We start from the raw sequence: 14,087 nt of genomic DNA, 5'->3' as shown, positions 1-14,087 counted from the left end.
CCAATTCTAGTTCTACATTGTACGAAGTAATTTACACAAATTACTTTACCCATTTTTATATCTATAATTGCCTATACAGGAAAATTATATTTTAATTGTCATTCTTTATAAATAATACTTCATTCCAAAGTGAAATCGAGAATTGGAGGAAACAGTTGAGTCACTTGGCGTGCAGCTCCCATTGGTTCAAGTCCTACAGCATATAGGTTTGGTTTCTCTGTTTAGCTCTGCCTAAAGCTAAACAGACCCCTAGCCTGGAACAGGTTCATACCAGTATAGAGGGCTACACGCATCTGCCCTACATTCACCAATAGCTCATTATAGGCTCATTGTAATCAACCTGCCATCAACCATGACAAGAATCGTTAGACCATAAAGTATGAAAAGGAACAGTAGCTAGATTCTGGGAAATCTTTATCAACTTTTCAGAAAGTCCATGACTATTTTGCCCTTTGTTAGAATGTACTGTCTCTCATTAAACAATCCACATGAAATTAACAGTTCAGAGCCAGACTGTGTGCTCTCAGAGTGAGGTCACAGTTGGTGAAGTGTGTACTTTTCCTCTCCCAGTTAGATGCTTGCTGCTATTACCCACTGTTCTCTGGTTCTCTCAGGAATCCTTTTTCACAGTGAAGTCATGAACCTGGATCCTGATGGGAGGCCGTCAATACAAGAGTGGCTGTCATTAGGCAGCCATTAGGACATTAGGCCTGTCCTTTCATACGACTAACACAAGTTCACAACCGGCTGACATTTTTTCTTGTTCTGTGACAGATTCTTAAACTCAAAAATTTTGAACTGTCTACCAGATGGCTGGAGAATGAGGGCCTCCTTTGTTAGAAGTGAGATTAGAAAGTGTTAGAAATGGAATGAGATAAATTAGCAAACTGGAGCTTTATGGAAGGAAAAAAGTTTTGAAAAACAAAACAAAACAATGAGCACTTTGTTGTTGGGAAGAAATGCTTAAAGTTTCTCTAGTCACGTGCTCTCTAATCTGTAACCAAAGAAATGCAAGGACACTCCTTCTGGTGTGGGTTGAAGGATTCTGTTAAATAAAAAAAGAAAGATGAAGGATCCTTTGTATGTACTTACAATACTTAAATCTGCCATTTGGGTTTTTTTTCTTTCTTAATTTTTATTAACAGAGTGTAAACACGTTGAGATTAAACAGAAAAACAACTTTCTCCCTCAGTGTTAGGTGCTGAAACCCATGACAGATAACTCGGGATAAAGCAGGTGCTCCTAGCTTCAGCACAATTGGCAGCTCACACCAGTCAAGTCTGTGCCAAGCAGCTTCCCCAAGGATTGAAGGGTGCTTGGTGGTACCCCTGGCCTCCACTCACTAGAGACCAGTGGCATTTCCCTCCTCCAACCTTGCCCAGCTCTGACAGCCAAAATTGTTTTTTCAGATATTGCCAGATATCCCCTGCAAGGCAAACTCGTTTCCAACTAAGAACTACTGGGACAGAACATATCATGCCAATAATCTGTTATAACCACAAAATAGCAGTCTGACTTAATAAACGTGGATATGTTCAAAATTATATTCATGTCCTTATTCTCTTTTTCAGGAGATTTCTAAATATCAATCAATGAGCTTATTTAATCATATAGTTCTATAACTGCAGATTACAGAAAAATCTACATTGGCCAGACACATTTAAATCATATTGTTGTCTTCATTTACTATACAATAAGAATGCACTATATCCTGTGAGTGTATGCAAACACTTCTCAAACTCTGTGAGTCATGGTACCTTACCTCTTGCATTGAGCCATTCATAAAAGCTCTTTGCAAAAGTTGTCTTTCTGGATCCACCCAATAGATTCTTTTCTCTTTGTAGTGAAAATCCATAATGATTGAGACACCAGCATCCACCACCAATTGCTCATGATTTGTTCCTTCTGGGTCAATCCTAAAGATGCTATTTCCATGCGAGAAAATTAAAAAGGGTACAGAACCTGAGTGGGGACAAAAAAAGAAGCTGATTATTTTCTATGGTATTTCTGTGATACTTTATCTGATTTGGATTAAATTTTTCTCCCTGACAACCAACACCAGAATTAATATTTAATTTCTGATTTTTAAATTTTAAGTAAAAATTTCTGTAAAATAAAGAGCTCCTGGAGATCTAACAATTATTTTTTAAAGTGTCTCCTCCACAAACTAAATATTAGAAATTAGCATTGCTAATTTGTGGAAAATGAACTATTTGAAGAGAAAGTTGGTTTCTTTACTCTCATCTATAAAATGCCTTTTACTATTTCAAAAGAAACCCTCTATGAAACTCTATTAAGAGGCCACATGAATGTAGACTTTAACTGATCAAATTGGAAATGAAACACAAATGTGATCAATTTGAAGATGGACCCTGTCCTCCTCTCTCCTAACCTATGACTACAACCTTCAGTGTGATGGCATAGAAGATGGTGAAGACAAGACAGAGAACTGTCTCAAGAGAAAAAACAAAAAGTGCAAATGCTGCCCTCTGTAAGTTCTGAAATATTTTTCCTTGGTTAAGCATTGTCACATGAAATACAAGAACCCCAGTTACATTTGAATTGTGTATCCAGATTAAGCCTCTGTAATTCAAAAACCAAAAATTCAAAGTGTGCCACAGTCCAAAGTTTTTGTGTGTCTTCCTGATGTGCAAGTGGAAAATTCTACACCTGACCCAAGGTGATAGTTATAGTCAACACTCACTAGGCAACACTAAGGTGTGGGTATTTGGCCCAGTGGTTAAGACAAAAGCATCTTATATTGAAATGCCTGGTTCAAGTCCCAGCTCTGATTCCTAACTTCAACTTTTTCCAATGCAGATCCTAGGAGGCAGCGAGTGATGCTTCAAGTAGTCAGATTCCTACTATTCAAGTGGAAGACCTGAATTCAGTTCTATCTCCAGGTCTACTTCTGCCCTCAGCCACTTGTGGTCATTTGGGAAGAGAATCAGCAGCTGGGAGGGCTCACTTTCTTTTTTTCTCTCTACCTCTCAAAAAAATTTTTGAGGGACCCAGTGCAATGGATCAACGGCTCTATCCTCATTTTGCAACTACCAGCATCCCATATAGGTGCCAGTTCATGTACTGGCTGCTTCATTTCCCATCCAGCTCCTTGAATGCAGTCTGGGAAAGCAGCCAAAAATGGTCCAAAGCACTGGAACCCTGTACCTGCATGGGAGACTCAGAAGAAGCTCCTGGCTCATGGCTTCAGATCAGCTCAGCTTTGGCTCCTACAACCATTTGGAGAGTGTACTAGATCTTTCTCTCTGTCTCTTCTTCTCTCCATAAACATGATCTGCCTTTCCAATAAAAATAAATCTTGAAAGATTTTCTTGAGAAAAGAAAGCTTATGCATACTAAAACTTTGGCACAACACTACCTTCAGGATACATGTGTAAAATGTCTATGAAATATACATGAATTTCATGCTTATACTTGGGTTCCAAGCCCGAGATATCTCATTAAGTGTACACAAATATCCCAAAATACAAAATGCTTCTGATCTCGGACATTTTTGCTTAATGAATATCCAACCTATATATGCGTAGTACAAGCAGTGAAAATTATCCTCTGTTTACTTGGAATTTAAATTTAACTGAGTATGATTGCATTTTTATATGCTAAATCTGCATGGTGGATCTCACTAGATGTCCTGGTTCTTACAGGACTTGCTCAGCATCCTAACCCTGGACCAGTGATTCCACACTGCTCAAGGTGATGGTGAAGTGTCCCCTCGGGCTTATAGTAACCAGTTTTTTCTTGGGAACTTGTTTCCATCCATAGAAGCCTGAGCATTAATTTCTAGATGACTCCATGCTCAACTTGGCTTGCAAGCTCCGAAGTGACTCAGCCCCAGCTCCTCTCAAGTCACTGAAGCAAATAGGATATGAAAGGAGAATCGTAACACTTCCATATTTCTACCTGGATTTACTCCACTTTGCTTTAACTTTAAATTTGAAATCCCAAGATGTTTGTTTTCTTAAGGAATAAGCAGAAAAACTTGTATTTCCTTAAGAGGATTCATAGGGATAGAGATGCAAAAGATTGGGAGAACCACAAGAGCATGAGAACTTATAGACCTAGACGTAAATGTCCAAGAGAAATAGCGCAAATCGCTCTCCATCTTTGCAACACACAAGCCTCCCTGTACGAACACATGGCACAGCCCATGCACCATTGACCTCTGGTTATAGAGTTACACAGATACCTTGGATTAAAGAGAAAGGGCCCTGGACAGAGAGCCAGAGGGCTTGTTTTTCAGTCCCAGCTCAGAGACCAGCTGAACACGTCACAGGATCTCTCCTATTGCATAGCTCCTGAAACATGTGTCAGATTACTATAGACTTAAAGACTGGCTGCCAGGAGTGTTCATTAATACAGATGTCATTCATTATTTATAAAAGGAATAAATGTGTCCAATGTATGTTACTATTTTCTTTTTTTTTTTTTTAAAGATTTTATTGTTATTGGAAAGCCGGATATACAGAGAGGAGGAGAGACAGAGAGGAAGATCTTCCATCCAATGATTCACTCCCCAAGTGAGCCGCAACGGGCCGGTGCGCGCCGATCCGATGCCGGGAACCAGGAACCTCTTCCGGGTCTCCCACGCGGGTGCAGGGTCCCAAGGCATTGGGCCATCCTCGACTGCTTTCCCAGGCCACAAGCAGGGAGCTGGATGGGAAGTGGAGCTTCCGGGATTAGAACCGGCGCCCATATGGGATCCCGGGACGTTCAAGGCAAAGACTTTAGCCGCTAGGCCACGCCGCCGGGCCCATATGTTACTATTTTCTAATACTTCATGACCTGAAACTGAGTGTTTAGCTTTCCCAAAGTACTATTCTTTGAAGGTCTTCCTTGCCTGGGTCTCTGTGTCAAGTCATTACTGTAGCCATTCTACCTGAGTAGCTGATTCTAATTTCTATGCTCACAAAACACAGTTTTCTTTTTCATAAACCCTCAGAATTATGTTATACAAACCAAAGCCTGGACCGAGTATCTGTAGAAATGGTACACAGTATGATTTGAAACAAAATGAGACACTTTTGAGAATTAGGCTTAGAAAAATAGGCATTACTCTGCACCACTCAAAACGACAAGTAAGTCTTCAGGTATTTTTTTTAGGACTCTAAAAACGCTGTTGTGCAGTCCAATCTGGGGATGAGAATGTCAGCAGAGTCCTCATGTTTGAACAGCTTATGCCTTCCCATGTCAAAACCTACTGCATTTATTTTGGGTGCAGTTCAGCAAAAGAGAAAAACCTAGAAAATCAAACATCATTGCTAAGGAGCACAAACCCAAAGACAGCAAACAATTCTGAGCAAATCCCCTGGAACCTCTGCCTTCTGGAGCTAGGCATTAGTGGGAGACCTGCAGGCATTAGAAAGGAGTCCAGAATGTTTGGAGACTCCAGTAGAGACTACAAGGAAGTGGAGCCTCTGTGGACTGAAGGTCAATTACAAAGAGCAGGTTTGAACTGATGTGGGACTGGAGGGGCAGACACATAACATTTCCCAACCTGCAACTCCTCATCCCCGTGAAGCTGTGAGAGGAGCCTGAACAGGTAAGTAAAAGAAGTTGATTGTCTTCTGCACACTTCAGGAGCAAGGGCTCATGGGAACTGGTGAACACCCAAGTATTACAGCCAGCTTAACCAGGTCCTCCCAGGCCAATACTCCCTCCTGCCCCTAAAGTTACAGAGTTCTTGCTCTAAATCTGTCGACAGACCAAACACTAACAGAGCAAAGAAGGAAAGGGGTTTTTCTGGGCTTTAAGATTGCATGCCACCATGAGAAAAGAGAGTAGTTGAAGCCCTCCTACCTCCCCCCCACACACACACTGCTCCTGCCCTGGATCCCACTAAGAAACCTTTCTGCCACTCCCTGGGATTGGCTCCCGTGATATCTTGGAGTGTAAGAAACGCAGAGTTTCATTTCACTATGAGAGATTGCCTCATCTCCTTTTTACAGTCATGGGACTTCAAAGCGCACAGATGTGTATTTGAGACCAATGACAGCCTTCCTCTTGGCTTATTTGGTTTATTCTTTTTTATTTTAAAGATTTATTTATTTTTACTGGAAAGGCAGATTAACAGAGAGAGATGAGACATAGAGAAAGATCTTCCACCTGCTATTTCACTCCTCAATGACTGCAATGGTTGGAACTGAGCCAATGCAAAGCTAGGAGCCAGGAGCATTTTCCAGATCTCCCATGTAGATGCAGGGTCCCAAGGCTTTGGGCCATCCTCTACTTTCCCAGGCTGCAAGCAGGGAGCTAGATGGGAAGTGGAGCATCTGGAACACGAACTGGTACTCATATGGGATCCTGATGTGTGCAAGGTGAGCATTTAGCCACTAGGCTATGGTACCAGGCCTCTGACTTATTTTTTAAAGTCAAAATTCAAGTAAAAGGGAGAAGCCAGGTAATTGAGAAGCAATACACCCAGAGAGGTACACCAGCAGATTTTGTTCAATGCTGAGGTCAATGCTAATTTCTGGGCTCTTATTATCTCCATAGCCGTAAAAACTATATATAGAAAAAGCCCAAAGAATTGAGAAATTGTGCTATACTTTATCACCAATATAACAAATCAAATGACAGCATAGAGCCATAGTGATGGTGATCAAAGGGAAAAACATTAAGATACAGGTATTAGAAAAATGTCACAAAGCAAAGGTGTTTCAGTATATGAGAGTTGAAAGAAAGCAATAGCCAATATTTCCCAGGAGCTTCCGTGGTGTCAGACAAGATTCTAAGAACTTCTATTTAATAATTTATTTAGTCTTTATGACAAGCTGGTGAGATAGATACTTAGCAGTTTGCACCAACCAAATAACTGTGCCTTCCAAATTTCAAAAGCTGATGCCTAACACAATATGACAGACGTTAACGTATTGTCTCCTTCATGCTATGCCAGGCAACAAGCAAGTAAGTGGGGTCCACTGTACAATACTTATGTAAAGTAGCCATCACAATTCACTGCACTTAAAATACAGCATAGGCAGGTGTTTAGCACGGAAGTTGACAGTGCTTGAAACATTCACACCCCACTGCAGAATGCCTGAGTTGAAGTCTTGGCTCTGCTTCTGATTCCAACTTCTATTCATGCACACCCTTGGAAGGCAACAGGTAATGGCAGCATAGGTAAGTCCTTGACACTATTATGGGAGGCCCAGATTGAGTTCCAGGCTCCTGACTCAGCCTGGCCCAACCATATATAGACATGTTATAGACATGTTATAGACATTTGGAGAATGAACCTTTCTCTCTTTGTCTCTCTTCCTCCTCTTTCTTTCTCTCTTTTTCCTTTTTTCCCATCCACTTAGAGTATCTAAAATTCTAAATAATATTGCTGAAATCTAAGATACACATTTTCTTATATGTAATAAGTTAGCATAAGTAAGCAGGAACCTTTGCAAGAAGATGCAAACTCCTTTGTGGTGAAAATCCTATGGCAAATAATCACCACGTGCTTGGGAGGGAGTGAATTGGCATAACCAGTGTGGCTTGCTGCACTCAGGTAAGAGCAGGTCTTGCTGATATGGCAAGGGACTGATGCGTGGGTTTAAGGAGGCTCCTGGAAAGCCCTGCAACAGACAACAATAATTTTGCAACCTTTAAGAACAGAAATGATCTTCAGAAAACTAAAAACAGATGTACCCTATAATCTAGCTATACCACACCTGGAAGCACATCCAAAGAAGGTGAAACAGTTCACGCGAGAGTTACCTGCATGCTAACGTGCATAGCAACACAATTCATAGGTTGTGGAATCAGTCTAGATGTCCATCAACTGATGGCTGGATAAAGAATATATGACACACACATACAAGATGGAAGACTACTCAGTCATAAAGAAGAACGAAATATTGATGTTGGAAACAAAATTAATGCAACTGGAGAGTATAATGCTAAGTGAACATAAACTCAATAAGAAAATTACCACATGTTTTCTTTTGTATGTGATAGCTAGCGTGAATGTCATGTCTTTTGGTTTATAGTCATACAATTTTCCCACACTGTGTCATATCATGTAAATGATATGACAGGGCCCAAAGCAATGGCCTAGCGGCTGGAGTCCTTGCCTTGAACATGCCAGGATCCCATATGGGCACCTGTTTTAATCCCGGCAGCTCCACTTCCCATCCAGCGTCCTGCCTGTGGCCTGGGAAAGCAGTCGAGGACGGCCCAAAGCCTTGGGATCCTGCACCTGTGTGGGAGACCTGGACGAACTTCCTGGCTCCTGGCTTCGAATCAGCACAGCTCAGGCCATTGCAATCACTTGGAGAGTGAATCATTGAACGGAAGATCTTCCTCTCTGTCTCCCCTCCTCTCCGTATATCTGACTTTTCAATAAAAACAAATAAAATCTTCAAAAGATGTTTAAAAATGACACAACACAACTGCTTTACACATTACTAATAGAAAGAAAAGAGGAATAGTGAGGACTCTTGGGGTACTCGTAACACTTTGTTCTTAGGGTATTGTTTAGGAGTCGAGCCAGATGACCAAAGAGAGCATGTATGTATACTTATGTGCAATAATGCTCTGTATATTGTGTTTTAACAAAATGCTTTTTGAAAAAGGGGTGGCACAAAAGCTTTCAAAGAAAAAAAAAGGAAATTAAGTATGTTTTGCTTTCATTGTGAGATGAGCTGTCCAGAATGCAAGCAAGCAGGCTTGTGGTGGTTGTTGCAAGCCTTCTCATAGCGCCTGCACTTCACCCTCATAACACGGGTTCTTCCCCAACGTAAGAGAAACTGAGTGGGGAATAGCCTGGTGATGCAGCACGGAAAACAGAGTGTGCAGGAGGAAAGTGAGACACAGAAGTGACCAAGAGGTCAGCAGAAGGACCAGAAGGATACATCAAATCAGCTTCATCAAATCCCAGGGGACACCCACTTTTGATGGAAACAATCTATGGCTTTGTGTTCTATCTGAACACAAGTAAATCATTCTTACTCTCCAAACCCTAACTAGCCCGACAAGGTAAGCTGATGAAAAGAAGCAATGACCTTTATGTGTCTTCAGCAGCTTTAAAAGCCTCAGAGAAGATGCCACATCCTCTACCTGAGTGCCATACCTGCAGTCCCAACTTTCTCACGTTCAGTTCAAGCTGCCTGCTAATTGAAAGTCCAGGGAAGCAGCCAGTGATGACTCAACACGATCCTCGGGTCCCTGACACTCCTGTGGCACACTGGAATTGAATTCTGGCCTCCTGACTTCAGTCTGGCTCATTCTCAGCTGTTGCAGATTTTTGTGCATTAAACTAGTAGATGAAAGATCTCACTCTTCCTGCCTTGCAAGAATCAGTCAATCACTCAGTTTGACAATGCAATACTTAAAAGTATTAATGTTTAAAAGAATTTGTCCATGTACTGGTTCACTCTCCAAATAGTTACAAAAGCTGACACTAGGTCAGGCTATAGCCAGGAGCTTCCTTGAAGGTCTCCCATGTGGGAACAGGGTCCCAAGGACTTGGGCCATCCTCCACTGCTCTCCTAGGTCATCATCAGAGAGCTGCAATGCCCATATGGGATCCTGATTCTGCAAGCAGTGGTTTAATTCATCGTACCACAGCACCTGCCTATTGAGTAAAAAACTTTTTTAAGGATTTATTTATTTCTATTGGAAAGTCAGATATACAGAGAAGAGGAGAGACAGAGGAAGATCTTCCATTTGTTCAATCACTCCCCAAGCGGCCGCGACAGCTGGAGTTGAGACCATCCAAAGCCAGGAGCACGGAGTCTGCTCCAGGTCTCCCATGTGTGTGCAGTGTCCCAAAACTTTGAGCCATCCTCGATTGCTTTCCCAGGCCACAAATAGAGAGCTGGATGGGAAGTGCGGCTGCTGGGATTAGAACCAGCACCCATATGGGATCCCAGCATGTGCAAGGTGAGGCCTTTAGCTGCTAGACTACCGTGCTGGCCCCAAGAAAATTTTTTGTTATGAAACACTCACCAGGTTTCTCAACATGACATTTTTTCATATGCGCGTGTGCACATGTGTGTGTGTGTATGATTGTAGCTGAAGCCAAGCCACATTTTGAAAATTGTATTACCATAAATGCCAATAGAGATCATTTTAGCAACAATAATAAAAATATTCCGAGTGTTTTTTACAGGCTCGCTCTGTTTTGTGTACTTCGTACGCATTGATTTAGTTATTCTATGCCCAAACTACAGATTAGACTCACCAAGGGAGCATTTTAAAAAGACCTGGGTTCCACCCCCAGAACAGACTGTACTCCAGACTCACTGGGATGCTGACCTTGACACTGACGAATTTATGCAATGCATTGTGGGCACCAGAGAGGACTACATTAGCATGATGCTGACCATAGCTCTGGGACAGGGTAACTAACCCTACTTCGTGGTAAGAAACTTCAGACACACAGTTGCAAGCAGTAGGATCAGCACTGAGACAGTCTGTCTCCAAAATGTACACTTTTAACCACCAAATTCTCCCACCCTCTAAAGACCAAGCACCACTGACTCACTGAAGGAATGATTTTATGCATATATATATATATATATAAAGGCTTCTTCTGCAATTTCTCTGTACAAAACTTTTAAACACCTTTGTACAACTTTGATTAAAAAGAAGCAAAATTCTGATGTAGGAATCACTGAGGTTTGCACATGACGGGGAAGCTGACCAAACCTTCACTGGTGAACTCCAGGATTTCACTGTTTGCTGCTAAACGGATCTACCGGTTGGTAACCTTTGAACCACCCAGCAGCTGGCTCTCTGAGGTTGAACTTCTTCCTTGCCCTGTGTTTACCAAGAAAGTTCGTACAAATAATGCAAGGACGAACGTCAAGCAGGAAATGTTCCTCTTACAGCTGATATTTGTCCTCAAGGGCAAATTGGCTTCCAAGTTCAGAAGCCAAATGCCGGCTGCTTTCTTTGCTGTTCTCTTCATCTTGAGTTCAAATGGAAGCTAACAGAATACTCATTCAATTTCTTGCAAGGGGGTGGGAGAGGGGAGTGGAAACAAAACCTTTCTGTGTTGCTATTGTTTGATTTATCTGGCTAGCAGTCCTTGGAGTGTATCTAAATCTTGTTAAACCACAAAGCGTTGTTCTTGCTATGTCAGACTGGCTGCAGAAATGGTCTGTCTCAATACCAAGGGGAAAAAAAAAAAAAAGACAGGTAGAATTTAAATGAGGGAAAGGCAGAAGATGGCAGCATATCTAGAGAGGAGAAATGCCAGGTGTAACAGGTTGTGACCTCGGCAGTTATTAGCTAATATGAGACCTGAAGTGTAAACAAGGGGGCTCTAGCCAGGGGCCTGCAAAGAACAGGGGAGTAGGAGGCAGACAGTAACACAAAGTAGCATCCTACCACTATGTGGGGTCTTAGAGGATGACTTGAACAAAGAGGCTTAGCCAAGATCTGGAGCTCACAAGGACATTTACTCAGCTAGTTACTGGGAAAGGTACTTCTCACAAATTTTCTCAGACCATCTTAGCAACAATCCTAACAGCTGGGATATTATTTCCCAGTGACAATCTAAGGCCATCCAAGCAGTAAGTCAATAGCATGAAATTCAGTTGTAGGCTTACTTCTGAAACCTGAGTTTCCTCCATGTATGAAACAAATTGTTGTCCCTATGCTAGACTCCCTGTTGATTTGGTGCGATCCTCTCCAGCACAGGTGTTCCAGAGCAGGATGGCAAGAAACACAAGAGACAGGCTGTTGACCAGCAGGAATCACACACCAGAGCTAAGCACAGAAGTCCATCCCTCCCCTTTTCTGGGCTCTTCTTCAGAGGATCAGTTCTTTTTTCTTCACCACCAGCTGTCTGGTTGGCTTCCACCCTCACCCCTTGCATTCTACAAGATTGGCAGTCTCTGACTTGGGTAACTTGCCAACTGCTCTAGGAAAATTCTCCCACCCCAGAGAGGCTCCAGTGCATCTGACATAACTGTGCAGTTTTTATTTGTGCCTTTAACAGCTAAGGGAGAGGTTCATGGGGTTGTTCCTGTCTTTCGTCACTCCCTTTTGTCAGGATTCTCCAGAACTCTGCTATTAACAGGTCAAACAAAGACTGCATTCATTCATCTAGAATGTACTGAGACCATCTGATGAAAGTGGGAATGTTCACTAGGCACTGGGGACATAAAGATAATTAGCATACAGCCCTTCCTTCAAATAGCCTAACGTTCTGCACACCTGTTACAGAGAGTTCTGCCTGGCGATAAAGCCCAGAGCCTGGGAGCAAGAACACCTGATTTCCTGACTGTTAACTTCCTTCATGGAGAGCCAGGACAGCAGCCCAGCTCTGGCAGTGAGCCTAAGCTCAGCTCAGCTCTCTCTATACTTGTTAGCTTGCTTTCTTCTAGAGGTTTCTTTCCTGGATACTTTACTAGGTTTCCCTTCATCTACCTCTTTTTGAAGGTCAGACATCATCTCAGAAGGGCAAGATAACCAGACCAGAATTTCAGGGCATTCATATCTGAAGTAGATGCAAATAGTTTCTTGTCTGGGCAGTAGTTCAGAGACCCTCCCCAAGACGAAACAAATGCATGGACAGTGAGGTGTTTTTGTTTGTTTTTAGGGTTTTTTTTTTTTTTTGCAAAATATTTGGGCAGGATGATAATCTGCATTACAATGTTCATTACCTGATGACTACAAATCCACTTACTGTGAGAGGGGTTGATATGCTCATTGTCATTTCTTAGTGGTTCTCCAAGTATAAGGCACCTGTCACTGAAAAGCTGTTCTGCGTCAGAGCTCCAGCCACTGCCACGGAGGCAAAAAGGAAGAAGGTGGCTGAACTCGAAACTTGGGTTAATTTTCACAGTGACAGAACCACCTTTGTTCCCAATTCCCTCCCCACACATCACCAATTTTTGGCAACTTCTGGGTTCTTACAGAGAGGTATCAGAAGGAAGGATTTTCCCTCCCCTTACAGCTTAATTAGAAACCGTTTTCAAAACCTGAGAATCCCTGCATCTCTGCACTTTCCAATAAGAAACTATTTACCAGCTGCTAGTTCCTCTTCATGTCAGAATAAGCACGGGTTTGGGTGACAAGAAATACCCAGCTAATTTAAAATGTACTCTATTTAGGCACCTACAGAAGAGCAGTTTGAGAGCCATGAACCTTTATAATCTGTAGCAGATGAGCCAATGAGAAAATAAACATGCAGTGGAAAAGAAAAACATAAGGCAATACACATACCCGAAGACGAATCAGAAAAAAAAATCCAAGAATAAATAGGAGCTGCACAGGTGTAAGAGCAGGCATCTGAGGGCTATTTCCAGGAGGGTCTGAGGTCCTGCTCAAGGACTTACCCACACAAGGAGAGTGCCCATGTCCCCGGATGTGTCTGTCAGGACCACTCTGTGGCTGGAGTGCCGAGACATTCACACGACTGAATGTAAAGACTCCTGGCAACAGAATGAGCCAGAGCAGCATAATCGTGGTGGGGTTGAGCTCTCAGTAGAAAACAATCTGAATGAGCTCCAGCAGATCACAAGCACGGTGGTTCAGTGTGACCAGGATGGCGTCTCAGCAAGTAGGTCTTCAGCCAGGGACATGTCCCACTTTGCTCTGTCCTGCCTGTCTTCCTCCAAACTCCAAGGCAGCTTCCGAAGGGAGTTTCTGTAGCTATGGGTTCTTAGGAGCTAGGCAGAAATACCTGACACACTTCTGACAAATTTCATTCTGTTTCACAGCCAAGCTCTGGAGGCTAGCGGCTGATTGCCCTGTGACTGGCAGGACTGGGGCAAAGGCTGAGAGAGAGAGAGAGACAGAGAGAGAGAGAGAGAGAAAGAATGGATAGAAAGTTTCAATCCTGACCCTTGGGTGAGTGAGGCTAAAGAAAGAAATATGTAGATAGGATTCCTCCCAAGCACAGTTCTCTTTTAGAAGAGTGGATGACTCCTTGTTCTCTTTTAAGGCTCTTAAGCCCCGCCCCTCTCCCTTAGTGACATTCGCTTTGCAAATGGGAATGTGGGCAACTCTGCCCAACAGGAAATCAGGACCAGCTGCCAAAGAGGCGATAGCTGACCTCTCACCATAAATATTCCAGGCGGACCAGGGGAGGAGCGATTAGGAGCTAATGGTGCCTTGGAGGTGCC

The 14,087-nt window shown here is 42.6% G+C and overlaps 1 protein-coding gene across 3 annotated transcripts in view; it reads right to left on the bottom strand.

Moving 5' to 3' along the window:
* Positions 1-13,757, bottom strand: part of EGF (epidermal growth factor) — a 70,069-nt gene extending 56,312 nt beyond the window's left edge. For 2 of the 3 annotated variants that reach the window (XM_058666926.1, XM_058666927.1), the window contains exons 1-2: positions 13,299-13,757; positions 1,763-1,962 (exon numbers count right to left, since the gene is read on the bottom strand). In XM_058666926.1, coding sequence (XP_058522909.1) covers positions 1,763-1,962; positions 13,299-13,422 — 324 coding nt within the window. In that variant the 5' untranslated portion in view covers positions 13,423-13,757. Of the gene's footprint in view, positions 1-1,762; positions 1,963-13,298 lie in introns of those variants that run through there. The other variant, XM_058666928.1, reaches the window with a different exon arrangement.
* Between the last annotated feature and the right edge of the window lie 330 nt (positions 13,758-14,087).

This window comes from Ochotona princeps, chromosome 7, assembly GCF_030435755.1.
Source record: "Ochotona princeps isolate mOchPri1 chromosome 7, mOchPri1.hap1, whole genome shotgun sequence".
NCBI lineage: Eukaryota > Metazoa > Chordata > Mammalia > Lagomorpha > Ochotonidae > Ochotona > Ochotona princeps.
Note: the sequence above shows the minus strand (reverse complement) of the source record. Positions and strands in the feature narration are given on the sequence as shown.